Source organism: Aquarana catesbeiana, linkage group LG08 (assembly GCF_042186555.1).
Source record: "Aquarana catesbeiana isolate 2022-GZ linkage group LG08, ASM4218655v1, whole genome shotgun sequence".
Classification (NCBI taxonomy): domain Eukaryota; kingdom Metazoa; phylum Chordata; class Amphibia; order Anura; family Ranidae; genus Aquarana; species Aquarana catesbeiana.
This window is the reverse complement of record NC_133331.1, coordinates 15,965,290-15,987,476: the sequence shown is the minus strand read 5'-3', so window position 1 is coordinate 15,987,476 and position 22,187 is coordinate 15,965,290. Positions and strand designations below refer to the sequence as shown.

The window sequence follows — 22,187 nt, the reverse complement described above, 5'->3', positions numbered from 1 at the left end:
ATCGCACAACATGCGACTAAATAATATTTAATCGCATGGTGTGAAATATAATATAAAACATCAATAATTAATTAAAAACAAACGAAAAGGAGCTGATTTGATTAAGTCTAAGGTCAAGTTCGTGTGTGACCATCGATCGCACAACTTACAACTAGGTGTATATAATCGCATGGTGTGTAGATACAGTAAAAAATCTCAAAAATTACTTAGAAAGCATACCCTCAAACTAAGTAAATACTAGTAAACATGGAAATTACTGTAATGATGATTAATATGCAGGCATAGTGCAGACATGGTGATTAAATGTATAAATGTATAACCTACCCTTTAGATAAACTCCATAAGAATATATACTGGGAAACAACTACCCGTATCATCATAATAAAAACAATAAAAAATCTTTAAAATAAAATTTGGTTTTAGGGCAAACAAAAAAAAAAAAAAATTGGGTTTTATGGCAAGCTGATAAACGCCCTTTAATCGCATGATCTGCAAGTTGAATGCCATAATCGCATGGTATATGAATATAAATCAACATTAAAAACTAATTTGAAAACTAGGTCAGGTTTATACATGCCCCACAATCGCACAACATGCGACTAAATAATATTTAATCGCATGGTGTGAAATATAATATAAAACATCAATAATTGATTAAAAACAAACGAAAAGGAGCCGATTTGATTAAGTCTAAGGTCAAGTTCGTGTGTGACCATCGATCGCACAACTTGCAACTAGGTGTATAAAATCGCATGGTGTGTAAATACAGTAAAAAATATCAAAAATTACTTAAAAAACATGCGAGATCAAATTCCTTGTTCAACCCACCAGGCGACAAGGAGCCAAGTTGGTATATCCACCATGACTCGCGTTTGCTAATGTCCCTGGTATAGTTAGAGCCTCTCCAATTACGTTTTGGGGCCTCCAATCCCCAAAAACTCATACCCTGCGTGCTCTGATTATGCGCATTCTTAAAATGTACGTATGAAAAATGGCTATCAGATCCATTCCGTATGTTCCTAACGTGCTCCTCCATACGGTCTTTTAAAGCCCTAATAGTACGGCCAACATAGAACAAATTGCAAGGGCACTGGATTACATATACCACTCCAATGGTGTCACAAGAAACAAAATCATCTATCTTGTATATTTGTCCATTACGGGGGTTATGGAATTCTTTAACTCTCTTAGTGTTAGATGGTACTCTGATACAACTATAACATCTCCCACATCCAAAAAAGCCCTTTAAATCCCAGAACATCTTCGGTTTTGGTAGGGGAGGTTCTACTACATTGTGTACTAATCGGTCACGTAGACAGGGCGCTCTTTTATAAACAATCTTAGGACTGTCAGGTATCAATTCTCTTAAATGACAGTCCTGTTTGAGTACATTCCAGTACTTTTTTAAAATCTTCACTACGTCCTTACTTTGTAGACAATAATCCAAAACTATACAAGTTCCATCATATTCATCATCACCCACAGTAATATCTTTATCTTTCAGTAAATCATCCCTCTTATAATTCTTCACCAAACTTTTCTCTTTTTCTAAAAATTCTTCCTTGTAACCTTTATCCAGAAACATCTTTTTTAATCTATCCGCTTGGGAATCAAAGTCATCATCTTGCGTACAGTTTCTCCTCATTCTTGTGAACTGTCCTCTGGGGATATTGCTAAGCCACGGTTTGTGATGGCAAGTAGTAGTAGGAATGTAGGAGTTACGATCAGTAGTTTTAAAAAAAGACCTCGTAATAACCCCATGGGTTGTGGTCACAATCTCTAAGTCAAGAAAGTGTATGCGGTAACTACTAATCTCCCAAGTCAGAGAGATACCTCGATCATTATTATTCATAGACTCCAACAATTCCGTTAGTGATTCTGCACTCCCCTTCCATATGATCAAAAGATCGTCTATAAATCTTCTGTAGAGTAGTAAGTCTCCATATTGCTCAATTTGCACTGACTCCTCTTCCCATTTGGCCATGTACAAGTTTGCTACACTCGGGGCGAATTTCGCGCCCATGGCCACACCCCTTATTTGTAGGAAGAACCTATTATCATACCAAAAAAAGTTATGGTGTAAACAAAAATTTAAACACTTTAAAATGAACCCGCATAGGCCCCTATCAAAATCTTCTTCCTTACTTAAGGCCCATTCCACGGCTTCCAAGGCCCCTTCATGATTAATGTTGGTATATAATGAAGCTACATCACCCGTAGCCATTATTATATTGCCATCCGTGACGTATTCATCCAACAATTGAAGGGTATGCTTAGTATCCTTCAAATAAGCACGTGTTTTCTTTACTAGGGGTTGTAGATGAAGGTCAATGTACTCCCCCAATCTAGAAGTGAGGGACTCAATCCCACTCACAATGGGCCGTCCTGGTGGGTTCACACTATCTTTATGAATTTTGGGAAGATAATATATTACTGGGATCCTACTAACTGTGGGAATTAAGTATTTAGCTTCTTGATTATTAAGAAATTCATTATCCACCCCGTATTTTATAATCAAATCTAGTTCCTTCCTGAAATCCCTAGAGGGATCAGTACTTAATGCTTGGTATGTGCTCTCATCATTCAATATCCTATTCATCTCATCCTTGTATTGCTGTAATGAGAGTACCACGATACCCCCCCCCTTGTCCGCCGGTCTGATGACAATATCTGTTCTTTTTTCCAACGACTCCAGTCCCTTTTTGAAATTCCTATGTTCATGCACTTTTTTAATAGGCAGCTGTTCAAGTTCTGTGTTGACCAATTTTTTAAAAAGGTCCACATACTTATTATTAGCCACAAAAGGGTTGAAGACAGAATTATTTCTCAACCCCGTAAATTTCTCATTAATAGCTGTTTTTTCTACCGGATTTAAAGCGAAATACTTTTTAATATTAAGCTTCCTAATGATCTTCTGCACTCCTATATATGTATCAAATTTATTAAGACCCTTTTTAGGTGCAAACTTTATCCCCTTATCAAGTATTGAGATCTCTTCCCTTGATAAGTCCTTGCCACTCAAATTGAAGATTCCTTCACCTAATCTTCCCGCCTTCTTTTTCTGCTGTAACCTTCGTCCGGATCTTCTTCACCTCTTCCTGGATTTCTTCCTTCGCGGGTAAATCCATCCCGGTTCTTCCCTAAAAAAGACTCATCAGAATATCGATCACTATTGTCTGCAAGTGGTTGGTAGCTGTTATATACTGGAACCCCATATTGATCTTGTGTGTATCTATCATAACGTGTCCTCTGGGGTTTAGGTGAATAATAAACTCCATTTCTTTGGGGTTCATCCCTATATTGAGGGAACCGTCCATAACCTTGAGGTGGGGGTGGTGGAGGTGCTGGAGGACCCCCATATGGTGGACGTCGATCACCCCTCATCGGTGTCCCTTGTTGGTAACCTTGATTTCTATTATATTGTGGTCCATAGGAACAATTTTCACTATGTTGTGCACCCCTCCTATTTGGTGTATGGTAGGATTGATGTCCTCTGCCATATTGATTTCCACCGTAGTAGGGTTTAAAACCATTTCCCCTATGATGCGGTGCCCCATAACCCCAATTTCCTTGGTTAGTAGGGGGACCCTGATATGGGTTATCATATCTTCTTCCGTTCAACCCTTGATGTGTGTCATAATCCATCTGCGCCCTTCTTAGGGGTTGCCGAAGAGGTGTATAAGGTTGCTTATCCTCATATTGATGTGGTGGATGTCCTCTATTAGGTGGTCTTCCATCCTGCTGTTGTTGATTTGGTGGATAGGGTGCTCTAGCACCTACATTTTGGTCACCCGTATTATCTATCTGCGAATTATTGGCAACATTATTTTCCAACGTTGCTTGCCATCTGTAAACTCGTTTATTCTGGTAATCATCCAGATCTCTCTGGTATTTTTTCTTTTTTCCATTTCTGTTCTCTAAATCCTTTTTCTGCATATTTTTCTGCAGTTCACCCATGTGCTTATTATATTCCGGTGTATCTTTAAAAGGAGAGATTTTATCCCTAATTTCCTTAATCTGATTCTCCAAAGATTTCAATTTGCGTTGTTTCCTTTTAATCAGAAATTCCATAATCTCTCTCCCTTTACTTTCAAAGAACGAGTACCATTCATCTATATCCTCATTTCCCAATAAACCATCATTGATTGGGACATCCCATCTGAGTTTTCTGGGGATTAAGTTATCTTTCAAATATTTTTCCATCGTGGATTGGTCCCACCAGACATTACTCTTTTTATCCATACAGTGGCCTAACTTCCTAAACAAATGTGCAATATCATCATCTCTGGGTTTCTTATCTGAGAATAGATCCTCCAGATCCAATTCTCTATAATCAAAAAAGGCAAACGGATCCATAGGCTACAAACAAGTATATGAATTAAAAGACAGAATTATGGAAAAAAATCCTGCAAGCCACAATTATCCAGTGCCTTAATGGAAATTCAACCAAGCTTCCTAGCTCCGTCCTGGGTATTTTTATTACAGGATATTTTTATTACAGGATATAGTTATATTTGGAGTTCGTATAGATGCATTATTTTTGTGCTGTGAGTATTCAAAGCGGAGCCCATTGTATACATGTCTGTGGTCCCACGCAAAATGGCCACTGTTAATGGCTTTAAATTCACTAGGAGGAGTGGAGCCCAGCATATTAATGTCCGTGGTCTTACGCAAAATGGCCGCCGGTAGGGTATTTAAACTGTAGAGCGCCCGTCCAATCATATCCCCCTGATGAAGACACGTGACTCCCTGTGTCGAAGACGCGTAGGGGAGGGGCCAGGACGGAGCGATCAGCACAGAGCTGGGTTGTGGAGCTCTCACACCCCGCAGCACGCCGCACAGCCGTTTTTTCCTATGTTATGTTTGGTGCACATGAGCACCTTATAAATGTGAGTACCCCATGTGGGGATTGGATGTGATTTTAATAAAAGTATCCTACGGTATTATACTATATTAGCCTTTTTCTTTTATATGGTCTGATGTGAGTGGAGCCATAAAGAATCTAGTGTGGGAATCAGCTGTACCTAATACTGAGCCCAGGGGTGGCTCCAAAAGCGTGTATTGACACAATTAAAACCTGTGTCACACGCTCCAAGGTGAGCGCAATCACATTGGGGGGTCACCAAGGCACTTCACAGCATGTTTTTCTTTGGGCACGTTTGATTCAAAACCGGAACTTTTTCTTTGAACCATCACCATTACACTGACTTTTATTTGAACTTGGTCACTTTATGTTACTGGATTGGAAGATTCTTTCACGGATGTGATTTGAACACTTTTATTAGGGCGATTATAGTTTCAATTCGCCCACGCATGTGATTGATTACTCTGTTTGTGTTTTACGAATATATATATTGTTTTATTTAATTTTTTTTCTTTTTCATTTTAATCACAGTGGATCTACATATGTGTAACATTTTTTAGCATATATACCTTATTAGGAATGATTATATTTTAATCACTGTGGATTGTATATTTATCTTATTACGTTTTTCTATGCACATTGCACTTTGTGTTTTATTGCACTAGTTATTTTTTAGTGTGTTTGGTCATAGGACTCACACAGCAGGTGATCTTAGTAAGTGATCAGAGCTTTAGGCTCTATTTGATTTGCACGCTTTATTATCTATGATTTGTACTTAGATTTACAGTTATTCAGTTACACCCCTAGGCGCGGCGCATTTTTTTCATAAATCTGTAAAGTTTAACCCCAGTCAACTGACAAAAAAATTCAGCTTGCAGTGGCCCACTCCCCTTACCCGCACTGCAGGGGGTTGATGGCTTATTTTGTCTGAGGGGTGATAAATATTGTCACCTACCTCACTCATGCAGACTTCTTTTCCCTACTGTATGACTGGTCTTCTTTGCCGCTCAACCAGTGGTGGTCCTGCATTGTACATCCCGGCAGTGTTGGGCCCCATTCACACCCGAGTGTTTTGTAGCTCAACGCCAAAAGACACTCAACAATAAAAAATCCCATTGTTTTAAAAGGTGTCTGTTAACACCTGATTGGTCAGGTTGCAAGTAAGGGATTGCGATTGGCTAGTAGACATGTGCAATTCATTTAGTTCCGAATTTGGTTTTTAATGAATTTCGAGAAATTTGTTAATTCGGAAATATATGAATTTTCGAATTTCTGAATTCTCAAATTTTCGAAAATTTGAAAATTTGGAAATTAGAAATTTCGCAAATTCGAAAATTCGAAATTTCGCAAATGTGAAAATTCGCATATTCAAAATTTTGGAAATTCTAAAATCCGAAAATAAGAATGAAAATCCAAAAGAACAAAAATCAGAAAATAAGAACGAAAATCTGAAAATTCAAAAACCTGAAAATTTGAAAATCTGGAATAATAACTAACAATAACTATTACTAACTATTAAATTATAGGTATTGGAATTTCTTTTCAAATCTGGCTGTTAGTGAACGTAACGAATATGAATGTATCCAAAGTTACGAATTATCCGAAATAACAAATGCCGTGTCTAAACGAATGGAACGTAACGAATTAATAATAATAAATAACAATAATAATATTATAAAAACTTTTTATTATTATTATTTATTATTAATTCATTCCGTTCAATTTGTTTAGATGCGGCATTCGTTATTTCTAATAATTAGTAACTTCAGATAAATAACAGCCAAATTTGAAAGGAAATTCCAATACCTATAATTTAATAATTAGTTATTATTAGTTAGTTATTATTTCGAATTTTTAGATTTTTTTCCTTATTTTCGGATTTTTAAATCTTCGGATTTTCAAATTCCGAATTTCCGAATTTCCGAAAAAAAACCCAAAAACAAATGAAACGAAAAAGAACACATTTTTCGGCAGTGCACATGTCTATTGACTAGCTGTTAGTGCCAAGAGTACAAGTCCCTGCCCCGCTCCTCTCCTTTGCTAGGACAGTGACCCTCTTGCTGAGGGTGTTACCTCCACCATCTAGTGTCCCACTTCATGCCAGAGGCTTCCTCCCGACATTCCCAGCTGTTAACCTTGATATCCCCAAAGGAAGGAATTCCCACACCTAGAACAGGGTTGCTGCACTTTACTGGTGGTACATGGAAAATGAAACAAGCCGTCGTATCACACCAATATACTATCCGGGGTCACCTGATAGTACATTGTCAACCCCATTTAATGGACGGTCTGTAGTAGTCACATGTGAAAGCATAGTGCAGCCATTAAAGTAAACCATTTCCCCTCAAAATGTCTCTTTCCACCCGGGGTCATTAGTACTCACTGGATAGGATCTATTTTTGAATAACATTTTCGGACAGATTACAGCCTCATAGGCTCTGACAAGCAGATCTCCTATCCTTGCTCTCCTCTTGCACCGTGTCCCTTGGGCTGGAGGCTGCCTAAGTGAACGCAAGCCACCCCTTACTAATAAAACTCTTGGTTCAGGCAAGGAAGAGGTTAAAGTGGCAGAGACAAAGAGAATACTATTTGCCTTATATTATGGTATTAAGAGATGCTGCTAACCAGGGCAAAGTGCTAATGACAGATTGGGCATCTCAGAAAAAAGAAAAAAGGGAATATTTTTGGGACTTTAATTGAGACGAAACGGGGAATATTGCGCCTCCGTCCCTGGTTGCTTTTGCAAAAAAGAGGGGGGGAGGGGGGTACTTTAGATGAGGTGCGTGGGGTAGAGCCAGACAAAACCATATACATATGTAAGAAATTGTATTCTTTATTAGATCAAAGATAGGGCATGGATCAACCCATATATTGGGCATCTCTGGGAGGAAGAGAGCAGAGAAATCTCTGGCAGAGGAAAAGTTAAGCCAGCTGTCCAAGACTGTGACAGGCAGAGAAAGAAAAAAAAAGATTGAATGAGCAAACGCAGTAGGAGAGTTTGCTGAGCTGCATGTCTGTGGTACTGGAAGGGTTAACAGTGGATTGCAAAAGGGTGCAAAAATCAGTGCTAGCAGATACAGTATCTCACAAAAGTGAGTACACCCCTCAATATTTCTGTAAATCTTTTCTTCTATCTTTTCATGTGACAACACTGAAGAAATGACACTTTGCTACAAGGTAAAGTAGTGAGTGTACAGCTTGTATAACAGTGTAAATTTGATGCCCCCTCAAAATAACTCAACACACAGCCATTAATGTCTAAACCGCTGGCAACAAAAGTGAGTACACCCCTAAGTGAAAACGTCCAAATTGGGCCCAATTAGCCATTTTCCCTCCCCGGGGTCATGTGACTCTTTAGTGTTACAAGGTCTCAGGTGTGAATGGGGAGTGTTAAATTTGGTGTTATCGCTCTCACTCTCTCATACTGGTCACTGGAAGTTCAACATGGCACCTCATGGCAAAGAACTCTCTGAGGATCTGAAAAAATGAATTGTTGCTCTACATAAAGATGGACTAGGCTATAAGAAGATTGCCAAGACCCTGAAACTGAGCTGCAGCACGGTGGCCAAGACCATACAGCGGTATAACAGTACAGGTTCCACTCAGAACAGGCCTCGTCATGGTCCACCAAAGAAGTTGAGGTCACGTGATCAGCGTCATATCCAGAGGTTGTCTTTGGGAAATAGACGTATGAGTGCTGCCAGCATTTCTGCAGAGGTTGAAGGGGTGGGGGGTCAGCCTGTCAGTGCTCAGACCATACGCCGCACACTGCATCAAATTGGTCTGCATGGCTGTCGTCCCAGAAGGAAGCCTCTTCTAAAGATGATGCACAAGAAAGCCCGCAAACAGTTTGCTGAAGACAAGCAGACTAAGGACATGGATTACTGGAACCATGTCCTGTGGTCTGAGGAGACCAAGATAAACTTATTTGGTTCAGATGGTGACAAGCGTGTGTGGAGGCAACCAGGTGAGGAGTACAAAGACAAGTGTGTCTTGTCTACAGTCAAGCATGGTGGTGGGAGTGTCATGGTCTGGGGCTGCATGAGTGCTGCCGGCACTGGGGAGCTACAGATCATTGAGGGAACCATGAATGCCAACATGTACTGTGACATACTGAAGCAGAGCATGATCCCCTCCCTTCAGAGACTGGGCCGCAGGGCAGTATTCCAACATGATAACGACCCCAAACACACCTCCAAGATGACCACTGCCTTGCTAAAGAAGCACAAGGTCTCTAACATCCACCAGCTCCGTGATGTCGTCATGGAGGAGTGGAAGAGGACTCCAGTGACAACCTATGAAGCTCTGGTGAACTCCATGCCCAAGAGGGTTAAGGCAGTGCTGGAAAATAATGGTGGCCACACAAAATATTGACACTTTGGGCCCAAATTGGAGATTTTCACTTAGGGGTGTACTGACTTTTGTTGCCAGCGGTTTAGACATTAATGGCTGTGTGTTGAGTTATTTTGAGGGGACAGTAAATTTACACTGTTATACAAGCTGTACACTCACTACTTTACATTGTAGCAAAGTGTCATTTCTGCAGTGTTGTCACATGAAAAGATAGAATAAAACATTTACAAAAATGTTATGGGGTGTACTCACTTTTGACGCAGACTTGTATATTTATTATGTCCGCATTCTCTAACCATCGTTTAGCACTGAAAACAGCCATTTTAGGTGTCGTATTAATCGGTGTATAACACGCACTTTTTTCTTTTGGTATTCAATGTCTTCTCTTTTCTTTTATTGCAGGACACAATGGTCTAGTAGCGGTAAGTTTTAACTCTGAAGTGCTTTGATTTTAGCTTAATCAGATGTTGAACTGCTTATACATGACGGATTGGCTGTAGGACTTTCAGAGAACTATTTGCTGACAACATTAAAGGAAGTAATGTATGGAATAATTATTACACAAGGATCTGATAAATCATTCACAGTATGTGCGCAGTAATTCATTACCTCTGTACACTGACTTAAATTACGCTAAAACCTGGATCATTCAATAATACAACGATTAAAAATATTCTTCTGAAATGTCATCCCTAAATTGTTATCCTTATCTAGGTTCAATTTCTGTTCAATAAACGGCTCCTGCCAAGCTGTCTAGCTGCAGATAGGAACAGACCAGTCTGCAGGACAGATTTGTCCCACCTTTTAACCCCCATTATATGGGATACCATGACCTGACCCCCATTAACATCCATTACTTGGGATACCGTGGCCTGCTTCCCCATTATCACCCATTTCATGGGATACCATGACCTGTCCCCCCATTAACATTAATTACATGGGATATCATGGCCTGCTCCCCCCAGTAATACCCATTACATGGGATACAATGGCCTGCTTCCCCCCATTAATACCCTTTATGTGGGATACCATATCCTGCTCCCCCATTAACACTCATTACATGGGAATACATGGCTTGTCCCCCAATTAACACCCATTATATGGGACACCATGGCCCCCATTAACACCAATTATATGGGATACAATGGCCTGACCCCCAATAACATCCATTACTTGGGATAGCATGGCTTGCCCCCCATTAACACCTATTACTTGAGATACCATGACCTTTCCCCCCATTAACACCCATTATTTGGGATACCATGGCCTGACCCCCATTAGCATCCTTTACATGGGATATCATGGCCTGCTCCCCCATTATCACCCATTACATGGGATGCCATGGCCTGTCCCCCCATTAACGTTAATTACATGGTATACCATGGCCCGCTCCCCCCCATTAATACCCATTACACAAGATTCCATGGCCTGCTCCCCCAAGTAATACCCATTACATGAGATACCATGGCCTGCTTCCCCCCATTAATACCCATTACATGGAATTCCGCGTCCTGTCCCCGCATTCACACCCATTACATGGGATAGCATGGCTTATCCATGCATTAACACATATTATATGGGATACCATGGCTTTTCACCCCATTAACACTCATTATAAAGGGTATCATGGACTGTCCTCTAATTAATGGCCATTATATGGATCACCATGGCCTGCTTCCTCAATAACACCCATTAGATGGGAAACCATGGCCGGGTGCTGTAGCTTCCTGAAAACATCAAAACACCCTGCCTCAGGACTTCTCTCATGAGCCTTCAGTCTTGATGCAAAGAGTGGGAGGAATTATGCAAATATCAAAATGCTTTGATTGGTAGATGTCGGTCTGGAGGAGTAGGCATTCCTAGGCAGGCTGAATTTGCATAGGTAATGCCCACATGTAATGCTGAACCTCATAGTGACATAGTTAATCAGGTTGAAAAAAGACACAAGTCCATCCATTGCAACCATAAAAATAAATAAATAAATAAAAAATAATATCAAACAATACCATATACACAATCCCATACCCACAGTTGATCCAGAGGAAGGCGAAAAAACCCGAGCATAGCATGATCTAATTTGCTACAGCAGGGGAAAAAATTCCTTTCTGATCCCCGAGAGGCAGTCGGATTTTCCCTGGATCAACTTTACCTATAAATGTTAGTACACAGTTATATTATGTACATTTAGGAAAGAATCCAGAACTTTCCTAATGCAATCTACTAAGCTGGCCACAACCACCTCTGGAGGGAGTCTATTCCACCTTTCACAGCTGTTACTGTGAAGAAACCTTTCTGTATTTGGAGATTAAATCTCTTTTCCTCTAGGCATAAAGAGTGCCCCCTTGTCCTCTGTGTTGACCGTAAAGTGAATAACTTAACACCAAGTTCACTATTTGGACCCCTTATATATTTGATCATATCCCTCCTTAATCTCCTCTTCTCTTTCCTCATAGCTGAGCTCTTCCATGCCTCTTATCAGTTTGGTTGCCCTTCTCTGCACTTTCTCCAGTTCCCCGATATCCTTTTTGAGAACTGGTGCCCAAAACTGAACTGAATATTCCAGATGAGACCTTACTAATGATTTGTACAGGGGGGCAAAATGATATCTCTCTCTCTCTCTGGAGTCTATACCTTTCTTAATACAAGAAAGGACTTGCTCGCTCGCTTTGGAAACCCACAGCTTGGCATTGCATGCTATTGTTGAGCTTATGATCTTCCAAAACCCCCAGATCCTTCTCCACTATGGATTCCCCCAGTTGTACTCCCCCTAGTATGTACGATGCATATTCTTAGCCCCCAAGTGCATAACTTTACATTTATCAACATTAAACCTTATTTGCCACATAGTCGCCCAATCAGACAGTACATTGAGGTTGGCTTGTAAATTGGAGACATCCTGTAAGGACGTTATTCCGCTGCATAGCTTGGTGTCATCTGCAAAGACTGGAATTGTACTTTTAATCCCAGACCCAATATCATTTATAAAGGTATTAAAAATTAAGGGTCCCAACACTGAACCTTGGGGTACACTACTGATAACCTTAGACCATTCAGAGTAAGAATCATTAACCACTACTGTCTGAATACGGACCTTTTGCCAGTTTTCTATCCATTTACAAACTGATATTTCCAAGCCTGTAGACCTTACCTTATCCATGAGCCGCGTGTGGGGAACTGTATCGAACGCTTTTGCAAAATCCAATTATACCACGTCCACAGCCACCCCTCTGTCCAAGGTTTTACTTGCCTCCTTATAAAAAGAAATCAGATTTGTTCGTCAACTTCTGTCTTCATGAATCCATGCTGTCTTTTGCTTAAAATATTTTTTCCAGCAAGAAACTCATCTATGTGGTCTTTTATTAAACTCTCCAGTATCTTCCCGACTATAGAAGTTAAACTAACAGATCTATAGTTACTTGGTAAAGACTTTGTTCCCTTTTTAAATATAGGCACCACATTGGCCCTACGCCAATCCAGTGGTACCATTGCTGTCATTAATGAGTCCCTAAAAATTTGATACAATGGCTTTGAAATGACAGAGCTCAATTCTTTTAGGATCTGTGGGTGGATGCCATCTGGTCCAGGTGCTTTATCCACCTTTATTCTGTCTAAATATTTCTGGACCATATCACGTTTGAGCCATTGTGGATCATTTGGGGCTGTGTCACTACCTCCATGTATAACAGAATTAAATCCAATAAACAAAAGGTGATTTTCCCTTTAGAGTGTCTTCAGCTCGGATAAGTGTTCTGTACACCGAGAAAAAAAAATCCCTAACATGTTTTATGTCATTAATAGGCGGCTTATCTGCAGAAATCTGGACTGAGTGCTGTGGTTCTCGAAAGAAGACATGTGATTGGAGGAGCAGCAGTGACAGAAGAGATTATTCCAGGTAGATTCCCCCTACTTAGTGTTACATTGTTATTCTTTAAAACACAACATTGCTGGTTGTAAATAATCTTCTGTGGGTTATAGTGGAAGGAAAGGGGAGATCTAATCTTCTTCAGGTTATAGAAGAATTGAAACTAGAGGTCTACTTTTCTCCAGGTTATAAAAGAAGGAAAAACTAGAAATCTACTCTTCTCTAGGTTATAGAGGAAGGGAAAGAAGAGGTCCACTCTTCTCCAGCTTATAGAGAAATGGAAAGAAGTCCAATTTTTAGAGGAAGGGAAAGAAGAGGTCTACTCTTTTTCGAATGACAGAGGAAGAGAAAAAACAGATCTACTCTTTTCCAGGAAAGGAAAAGAAGAGGTCTACTCTTCTAAGGGTTATAGAGGAAGAAAAAGAAGAGATCTACTGTTCTCTATAGAGGATCGAAAAGAAGAGGTCTACTCTTCTCAGGGTTATAGAGGAAGAAAAAGAAGAGGTCTACTCTTCTCCAGGCTATAGAGAAAGGGATAGAGGAGATCTACTCTTCCCCTGGTTATAGAGTATGAGAAAGAAGAGGTCTACTTGTCTCTGGTTTATAGAGGATGAGAAAGAAGAGGTCCACTCTTCTCTGGCTTATAGAGGAAGTAAAAGAAGAGGTCTACTCTTCTCTGGGTTATAGAGGAAGGAAAAGAAGAGGTCTACTCTTCTCTGGGTTATAGAGGAAGGAAATAAGAGGTCTACTTTTCTTCTCGTTGTATGGGAAGGCAAAGAATAGATAGAATATATACAGTACACTCTAGAAGAAGTCTGATTTTTAGAGGAAGGGAAATAAGAGGTTTACTCTTCTTCAGGTTATAGAGGAAGGGAAAGAAAAGAGCTACTCTTCTTGAGGTTATAAAGGATGGGAAAGAAGAGAGAAGTTCACTCTTCTTTTTATAGCAGAAGGGAAAGAAGAGGTTTACTCTTCTCAAAGTTATAGAGGAAGGGAAAGAAGAGATCTAGTCTTATCTGGGTTAAAGAGGAAGAGAAAAGAAAAGGTCCACTGTTCTCCCAGTTATGGAGTAAGGGAAAGAAAAGATCTACTCTTCTCCGGTTAAAGCAGATGGGAAAAAGAGGTTCACTCTTATCCAGATTTTAGAGGAAGGAAAGAAGAGGTCTAATCTTCTTCAGGTTGTAGAGGAAGGAAAGAAAATGGTCTACTCTGCTCTGGGTTTTACAGGAAAGAAAAAAAGAGGTCCACTCTTCCCCAGTTTATAGAGGGTGGGAAAGAAAAGATCTACTCTTCTCCAAGTTATAGAGGAAGGGAACAAAGAGATCGATTCTTCTCTGGGTTAAAGAAGGGGGATAAGAGGTCCACGCTTCTCCCAGTTATAGAGGCTGTGGAAGAAGGGATCTACTCTTCTCCAATTAAAGAGGATGGGAAAGAAGAGGTCCACTTTTCTCCAAGTTTTAGAGGAATGAAAAAAAGAGGTCTACTCTTTTCCAGGTTATAGAGGAAGGGAAAGAAGCAATCTACTCTTCTCCATTTCATAGAAGAGAGGAAGAGAAAGAAGAGATCTGCTCTTCTTCAGGTTGTAGAGGAAAGAAGAGGTTTACTCTAGTTCGGGTTATAGAGGTAGGGAAAGAAGAGATATACTCTTTGCCAGGTTATAGAGGATGGGGAAGAAGAGCTCTACTCTTCTCCAGGATATAGCGGAAGGGAAAGAAGAGATCAACTCTTCTTCAGGTTGGAGGATGGGAAAGAAGAGATCTACTCTTCTTCAGTTATAGAGGAAGGGAAAGAAAAGATTGTCTCTTCTCCCGGGTTATAGAGTATGAGAAAGAGGAGGTCTACTCTTCTCTTGCTTACAGAGGAAGGGAAAGAAGAAGTCTAATTTTTAGAGGAAGAGAAAGAAGAGATTTACTCTTCTCTGGGTTATAGAGTAAGGGCAAGAAGAAATCTACTCTTCCCATGGTTTTACAGGACAGGAAAGCAGAAGTTCACTCTTCTTTTTTATAGAGGAAGGGAAAGAAGAGCTTTACTCTTCTCAAGGTTATAGAGGAAGGAAAAGAAGGTATCTACTCTTCTTCGGGTTATAGAAGAAGGGAAAGAAGAGATCTAGTCTTCTCCAGTAAAAGAGGTCCACTCTTCTCCAGATTTTAGAGGAACAAAAAGAAGATATCTACTCTTCTCCAGGTTATATAGGAAGGGAAATAAAAGGTCTATTCTTTTCTGCGTTATAGAGGAAGGGAAAGAATAGGTTTACTCTTCTCCAGGTTATAGAGGAAGGGAAAGAAGAGATCTACTTTTCTCAAGGCTATAGAGGAAGGGAAAGAAGAGGTCCACTCTTCTCCAGGTTATAAAGGAAGGGAAAGAAGATATCTACTCTTCTCCGTGTTTTAGAGGAAGGGAAAGATGAGATCTATTCTTTTCTGCGTTATAGAGGATGGAAAAGAAGAGGTTCACTCTTCTTCCTGTCCAAGAAAAAGAAGTGATCTACTCTTCTTCAGCTTAGGGAGGAAGGGACAGAGAAGAGATATAATCTTCTCTAGGTTATAGAGGATGGGGAAGAAGAGATATACTCTTCTCCAGGTTATAGAGGAAGGGAAAGAAAAGGTCTACTCTTCTTTAAGTTATAGAGGAAGGGAAAGAATAGGTTTACTCTTCTTCTTCCGTGCCAATCAATGTAGCCTCACTGTGCCAATCATTGCCGCCTCACTGTGCCCATCATTGCCGCCTTACCGTGCCCATCATTGTCGCCTTACCGTGCCAATCATTTCCGCCTCACTGTGTCAATCAATGTAGCCTTACTGTGCCCATCATTGCTGTCTTACCGTGCCAATCATTGCCGCCTTACCAGTTAATGCCAGTGGATTATGTACAGGCACAGTGCGCATCTCAAACTGTGTCACGAAGCTCAGTGTGAAAGGTTCAGTCGCGCTGTGTGATAGACAGAACACTGCATCTATCACACAAGCCGGTCTAGGAGGAGGGCGGGGCCTTTGTCACAGCGCGACTTCACACTGAGCTCCGTGACACAGCGGGACTCTGCTTTGAGCTACGATGCAGCCACAGCATAGCTCAAAGCGGCCCTGAGCAGAGCCACAGCGGCGGGGCCCTACGCAGCTTGCGTAGTGAGTGTATAGGGCGGATCGGCTCTGACCACTCGATTCCCCCAATCACTCTAAGCAGCATAAATGGAGGCATCTCCCTTGCCAGCTATTGTAATCAGACTGTAGCAACTCCTACAGCGGTCAGAATACCTGAACAGTAGATACAGTACATCTGTTAGGATAATACATAGCATACATGGATCAGCAGTACGTCTCCTCTATAGACTGTTGTCTTGTTTCTTCTAGGTTTTAAATTCTCCAGAGCGTCATATCTGCTCAGCCTCCTGAGACCGCAGATTTATAAAGACCTGGAGCTGAAGGTAAGGAGTCTCTCTGTACAGAAATATGGGAGCTGCCCTTACTGACTTCACTCTGAAGGTGCAAGCTCTGGGACTTTCATGTTCCTTAACAGGGCTTTTTTTCTCAGAAAATAGGTGCAGGAACTCAACCACGACCCCCCAAAACCAACCTCCCCACACACACACACCCTCCGAACTGCATCAAATAGTGCGTGTGGTCAAATTTCACTAACAGTGGAAGGGTCTTAAAGGGGCATTAAATACCAAGAGGGTATTACATACAGAGTGCAGAGTTCAGGGGTGCGCTACACACAGAGTGCAGAGTTCATCCTTCTTACGCAGCAGCTTACCTCGGCATCCTCATCCACATCTTATTTTACCCCGTTTTAGCTCTGACCTCTGCATACAACCCCCCTTCCACTAGCCCCATCTGGACTTCTGTGTTTACAAGTGATAGTGGTGAGCAGACGACCTGAGCCCAAGGTGGCGGAACTGAGTTCCACCAAGTTCCAGCTGAAAAAAGCCCTGCTCCTTAATGTACTCCTCTCTGGTTGTGTACTCCTCTCTTTTTATATGTTCTTCCCTAGTTGCACTCTCTTATCTAGATGCATACTCCTGTCTAGTTACATGCTTTTCTCTGGTTTCATACTCCTTTCTGGGCTTAATTCTCCTCTCTGGTTACATCTTCTCTGGTGCATCTAGTTACATACTCCTCTCTATTCATATACTCCTCTCTAATTTCATGCTACCCTATGGTTACATGCTCCTATAGGGTTACATGCTCCCATATGGTTACATGCTCCTTCCTGGTTACATGGATGGGAGTGAATCATTAACCTACAACACTGATTTCAGTGGATACTCCTCTGGATGCTTTTGCCTCTCTAGTTACATGCTCCTCTCTGACTGCCTACTCCTCTCTGGTTACATGTTCCTCTCTGGTTACATGCTCCTCTCCAGTTACATGTTTCTGTTTGGTAGTATACTCCTCTCTGGTTACGTGCTCCTCTCTGGCTGCATACTCCTCCCTGGTTGCACACTCCTCTTAGGTTACATGTTCCTTTCTGGATACATGCTCCTCTCTGGTTACATGCTCCTTTTTGGTTACATACCCCACTCTGGTGGTATGCCTCTCTCTGGTTGCACGCTCTTCTTAGGTTACATGTTTCTGTCTGGTTGCATGCTCCTCTTTGGTTAAATGCTCCTCTTTGGTTACATGTTCCTCTCTGGGTACATGGTCCACTCTGGTTGCATGCTCCTCTCTGGTTACGTGCTCCTCTCTGGTTACGTGCTCCTCTCTGGTTACATGCTCCTCTCTGGTTGCATTCTTCTCTCTGGTTATACATTCCTCTCTGGTTGCATGATTCCCTCTGGTTCTATACTCCGCTCTGGTCACATGCTCCTCTCTGGTTACATGCTCTTCCCTGGTTACATGGTCCTCTCTGGTGACACAGTCCTCTCCGGTTACATGCTCCTCTATGGTTGCATGCTCCTCTCTAGTTGCATGCTCCTCTCTGGTTGCATGCTCTTCTCTGGTTACATGCTTCTCTCTGGATGCATTCTTCTCTCTGGTTATATGTTCTCTCTGGTGACATGGTCCTCTCTGGATGCATTCTTCTCTCTGGTTGCATGCTCCTCTCTGGTTACATGCTCCTCTCTGGTTACATGCACCTCTCGGGTTGCATGCTCCTCTCTGGGTACATGGTCCACTCTGGTTCTATATTCCTCTCTGGTTGCATGGTCCTCTCTGGTTACATTCTCCTCTCTGGTTGCATGATCCTCTCTGGGTACATGGTCCACTCTGGTTGCATGCTCCTCTCTGGTTGCATGCTCTTCTCTGGTTACACGCTTCTCTCTGGATGCATTCTTCTCTCTGGTTATATCTTGCTCTCTGGTGACATGGTCCTCTCTAGTTGCATGCTCCTTTCTGGTTGCATGCTCTTCTCTGGTTGCATGCTCTTCTCTGGATGCATTCTTCTCTCTGGTTGCATGCTCCTCTCTGGTTGCATGGCCCTCTCTGGTTAAATTCTCCTGTCTGGTTGCATGATCTTCTCTGGGTACATGATCCACTCTGGTTGCATGCTCCTCTCTGTTTTTTAAACTCCTCCCTGGTCGCACACTCCTCTCTGGTTACACGCTCCTCTCTGGTTACACGCTCCTCCCTGGTTACATATTCCTCTCTGGTTACATGCTCCTCTATGGTTACATGCTCCTCTCTGGTTACATGCTCCTCTATGGTTACATATTCCTCTCTGGTTACATGTTCCTCTCTGGTTACATGCTCCTCTCTGGTGGCATGTTCCCTCTGATTATATGTTCCTCTCTGGTTATATGCTCCTCTCTGGCTCTATACTCTTCTCTGGTAGTATACTCCTCTCTGGTTACACGCTTCTCTCTGGATGCATTCTTCTCTCTGGTTATATCTTGCTCTCTGGTGACATGGTCCTCTCTAGTTGCATGCTCCTTTCTGGTTGCATGCTCTTCTCTGGTTGCATGCTCTTCTCTGGATGCATTCTTCTCTCTGGTTGCATGCTCCTCTCTGGTTGCATGCTCCTCTCTGGTTACATGCTCCTCTCTGGTTACATGCACCTCTCTGGTTGCAAGCTCCTCTCTGGTTCTATACTCCTCTCTGGTTGCATGGCCCTCTCTGGTTAAATTCTCCTCTCTGGTTGCATGATCCTCTCTGGGTACATGATCCACTCTGGTTGCATGCTCCTCTCTGTTTTTTAAACTCCTCCCTGGTCGCACACTCCTCTCTGGTTACACGCTCCTCTCTGGTTACACGCTCCTCCCTGGTTACATATTCCTCTCTGGTTACATGCTCCTCTATGGTTACATGCTCCTCTCTGGTTACATGCTCCTCTATGGTTACATATTCCTCTCTGGTTACATGTTCCTCTCTGGTTACATGCTCCTCTCTGGTGGCATGTTCCCTCTGGTTATATGTTCCTCTCTGGTAGGGATGAGCCGAACACCCCCCGGTTCGGTTCGCACCAGAACCCGCGAACGGACCGAAAGTTCGCACGAACGTTAGAACCCCATTGACGTCTATGGGACTCGAACGTTCGAAATCAAAAGTGCTCATTTTAAAGGCTAATTTGCATGGTATTGTCCTAAAAAGGGTTTGGGGACCCGGGTCCTACCCCAGGGGACATGTATCAATGCAAAAAAAACTTTTAAAAACGGCCGTTTTTTCGGGAGCAGTGATTTTAATGATGCTTAAAGTAAAAAAAAAAAAGTGAAATATTCCTTTAAATATCGTACCTGGGGGGTGTCTATAGTATGCCTGTAAAGTGACGCGTGTTTCCCATGTTTAGAACAGTCCCTGCACCAAATGTCATTTTTAAAGGAAAAAATCTCATTTAAAACTGCTTGCGGGTTTAATGTCATGTCGGGTCATGGCAATATGGATGAAAATCAGTGAGACAAACGGCATGGGTACCCCCCAGTCCATTACCAGTCCCTTTGGGTCTTGTATGGATATTAAGGGGAACCCCGCACCCAAATTAAAATAAGGAAAGGTGTGGGGCCACCAGGCCCTATATACTCTGAACAGCAGTATACAGGCGGTGCAAACAAGACAGGGACTGTAGGTTTGTTGTTAAGTAGAATCTGTTTGTAATTTTGAACATTTTTAACGTGTTTAGCTCCAGCCAAAAAATCTTTTCTAAGCTTTTTGGAAAACATAGGGAAGGGTTATCACCCCTGTGACATTTGTTTTGCTGTCTTTCCTCCTCTTCAGAAGATTTCACCTCACTTTTTTGTCCCAATGAAAAATGTTTTTTGAAAATTTGGGTTTTTTTGTGGAACAAGGATTGGAAAGCATCAGTGGAAAGGAGAACTTGTTTTCCCATATTAACTCTTACAGGAGAGAATTTCCCTTCCTAGGGGTAGATTTCATCTCACTTCCTGTTGTCTCCTTCCGTTTACAAGTAGGAGTCGTTTGTAAGTTAGATGTTTGAAAGTAGGGTCCTGCCCTATATACTCAGCAGAAATTTGGGCCTTAGGTGTTGCTGTGGCCACAACACTGTAAGCCCTCACAGGGCCCTGCTGTGAAATATTAGATCAAGAATTGTAATTACATGCCCCTGTTGAACAGGAGCTGAAAAATTAGGCCTTAGGCACTGGTGCTGGTGCCACAACACTGCAACCCCTCACAGACACTCTAGTTGGAACGCAGGAACGAGCCCTGCTGCAAATTATTGCTTCAAAAATTGTAATTACACGCCCCTGTTAGACAGGGGCAGAAAAATTGGGCCTTAGGCACTGGTGCTGGTGCCACAACACTGCAACCCCTCACAGACACTCTAGTTGGAACGCAGGAACGAGCCCTGCTGCAAAGTATTGCATCAAAAATTGTAATTACACGCCCCTGTTAGACAGGGGCAGAAAAATTGGGCCCTAGGCACTGGTGCTGGTGCCACAACACTGCAACCCCTCACAGACACTCTAGTTGGAATGCAGGAACGAGCCCTGCTGCAAAGTATTACATCAAAAATTGTAATTACACGCCCCTGTTAAACAGGGGCTGAAAAATTGTGCCTTAGGCACTGGTGGTGGCGCCCAGAACCAAAAATGTTCTTACAAGCTATCAGCGTGATGATTGAGGAGGAAGAGGATAATTACTCAGGGATAGTCACTCAGCATCAGCATAGGCAGTCTTTGAAGGGATCTGAGATTTCAAAAAAAATTATTCGGTTACATCAGCATCAGGTGCTTGGTAGCTGGTGGTGATCCAAGACTCATTCATTTTTATGAAGGTCAGCCGATCGACCGAGTCGGTGGACAGACGCACCCTGTGATCGGTTACCACGCCTCCAGCAGCACTGAATGTGCGTTCCGAAAGAACGCTGGATGCAGGACAGGCCAGTAGCTCAATTGCATACTGTGCAAGCTCTGGCCAGTGATCCATCCTCAAGACCCAGTAACCCAGAGGATTTTCGGTGGGAAAGGTGTCCAAGTCTGATCTTGCCCCTAGGTATTCCTGCACCATGTAAAACAGACGCTGGCGATGGTTGCTGGAACCGATCATACCTTGGGGCTGCGGACCAAAAAATTGTCTGAACGCATCGGTCAGACGGCCACCTTCTCCACCGCTCCTTCTTTGACTGACCGAAGCCTCAGCAACACGTTGTCCAGAAACAGGAGTTTGTAACCTCCCAGTCTCTGGGAACGCGTTGCACAGACCTTTCTGCAAGGCCTCCCGAAGATGTTTCATCCTCTGCTCCCTCTGCGATGGCAAGATAAGGTCCGCAACCTTACCCTTGTAACGTGGATCAAGGAGGGTTGCCAGCCAGTATTGGTCCTTCTCCTTGATACCACGAATACGAGGATCCTTACGCAGGCTTTGCAGGATCAGGGAGGCCATGCAGCGTAGGTTTGCTGAGGCATTCGGTCCGGAGTCCTCTGGGTCACTAAGAACGACATGGTCCACAGCCACCTCCTCCCAGCCACGTACAAGTCCATGTGTTTCTTGGGACTGATCCCTTAAAGACTGCTGCTGATGCTGAGTGCCAGGCTCCACCTCCATACTGACACAATCTTCCTCCTCCTCCTCTTCCTCCTCGTCCTCTTCCTGTGTGATCGGCGGGCACGCAGGAACACTGTCTGGATAAAGGGGGCCTTGAGAGCTAAGGAAGTCCTCCTCTTCCTGCCTCTGTTCTGCCTCAAGTGCCCTGTCCATTATTCCACGCAGCGTGTGCTCCAAC

At 42.4% G+C, this 22,187-nt stretch overlaps 1 protein-coding gene across 2 annotated transcripts in view; it reads left to right on the top strand.

Moving 5' to 3' along the window:
* The window catches only part of LOC141105602 (pyridine nucleotide-disulfide oxidoreductase domain-containing protein 2-like), a 127,533-nt gene that overhangs the window by 16,355 nt on the left and 88,991 nt on the right, over nt 1-22,187 (top strand). For both annotated transcript variants that reach the window (XM_073595546.1, XM_073595547.1), the window contains 3 exons: nt 9,620-9,639; nt 13,016-13,109; nt 16,427-16,500. In XM_073595546.1, the coding sequence (XP_073451647.1) occupies nt 9,620-9,639; nt 13,016-13,109; nt 16,427-16,500 (188 nt within the window). The remainder of the gene's footprint in view (nt 1-9,619; nt 9,640-13,015; nt 13,110-16,426; nt 16,501-22,187) is intronic.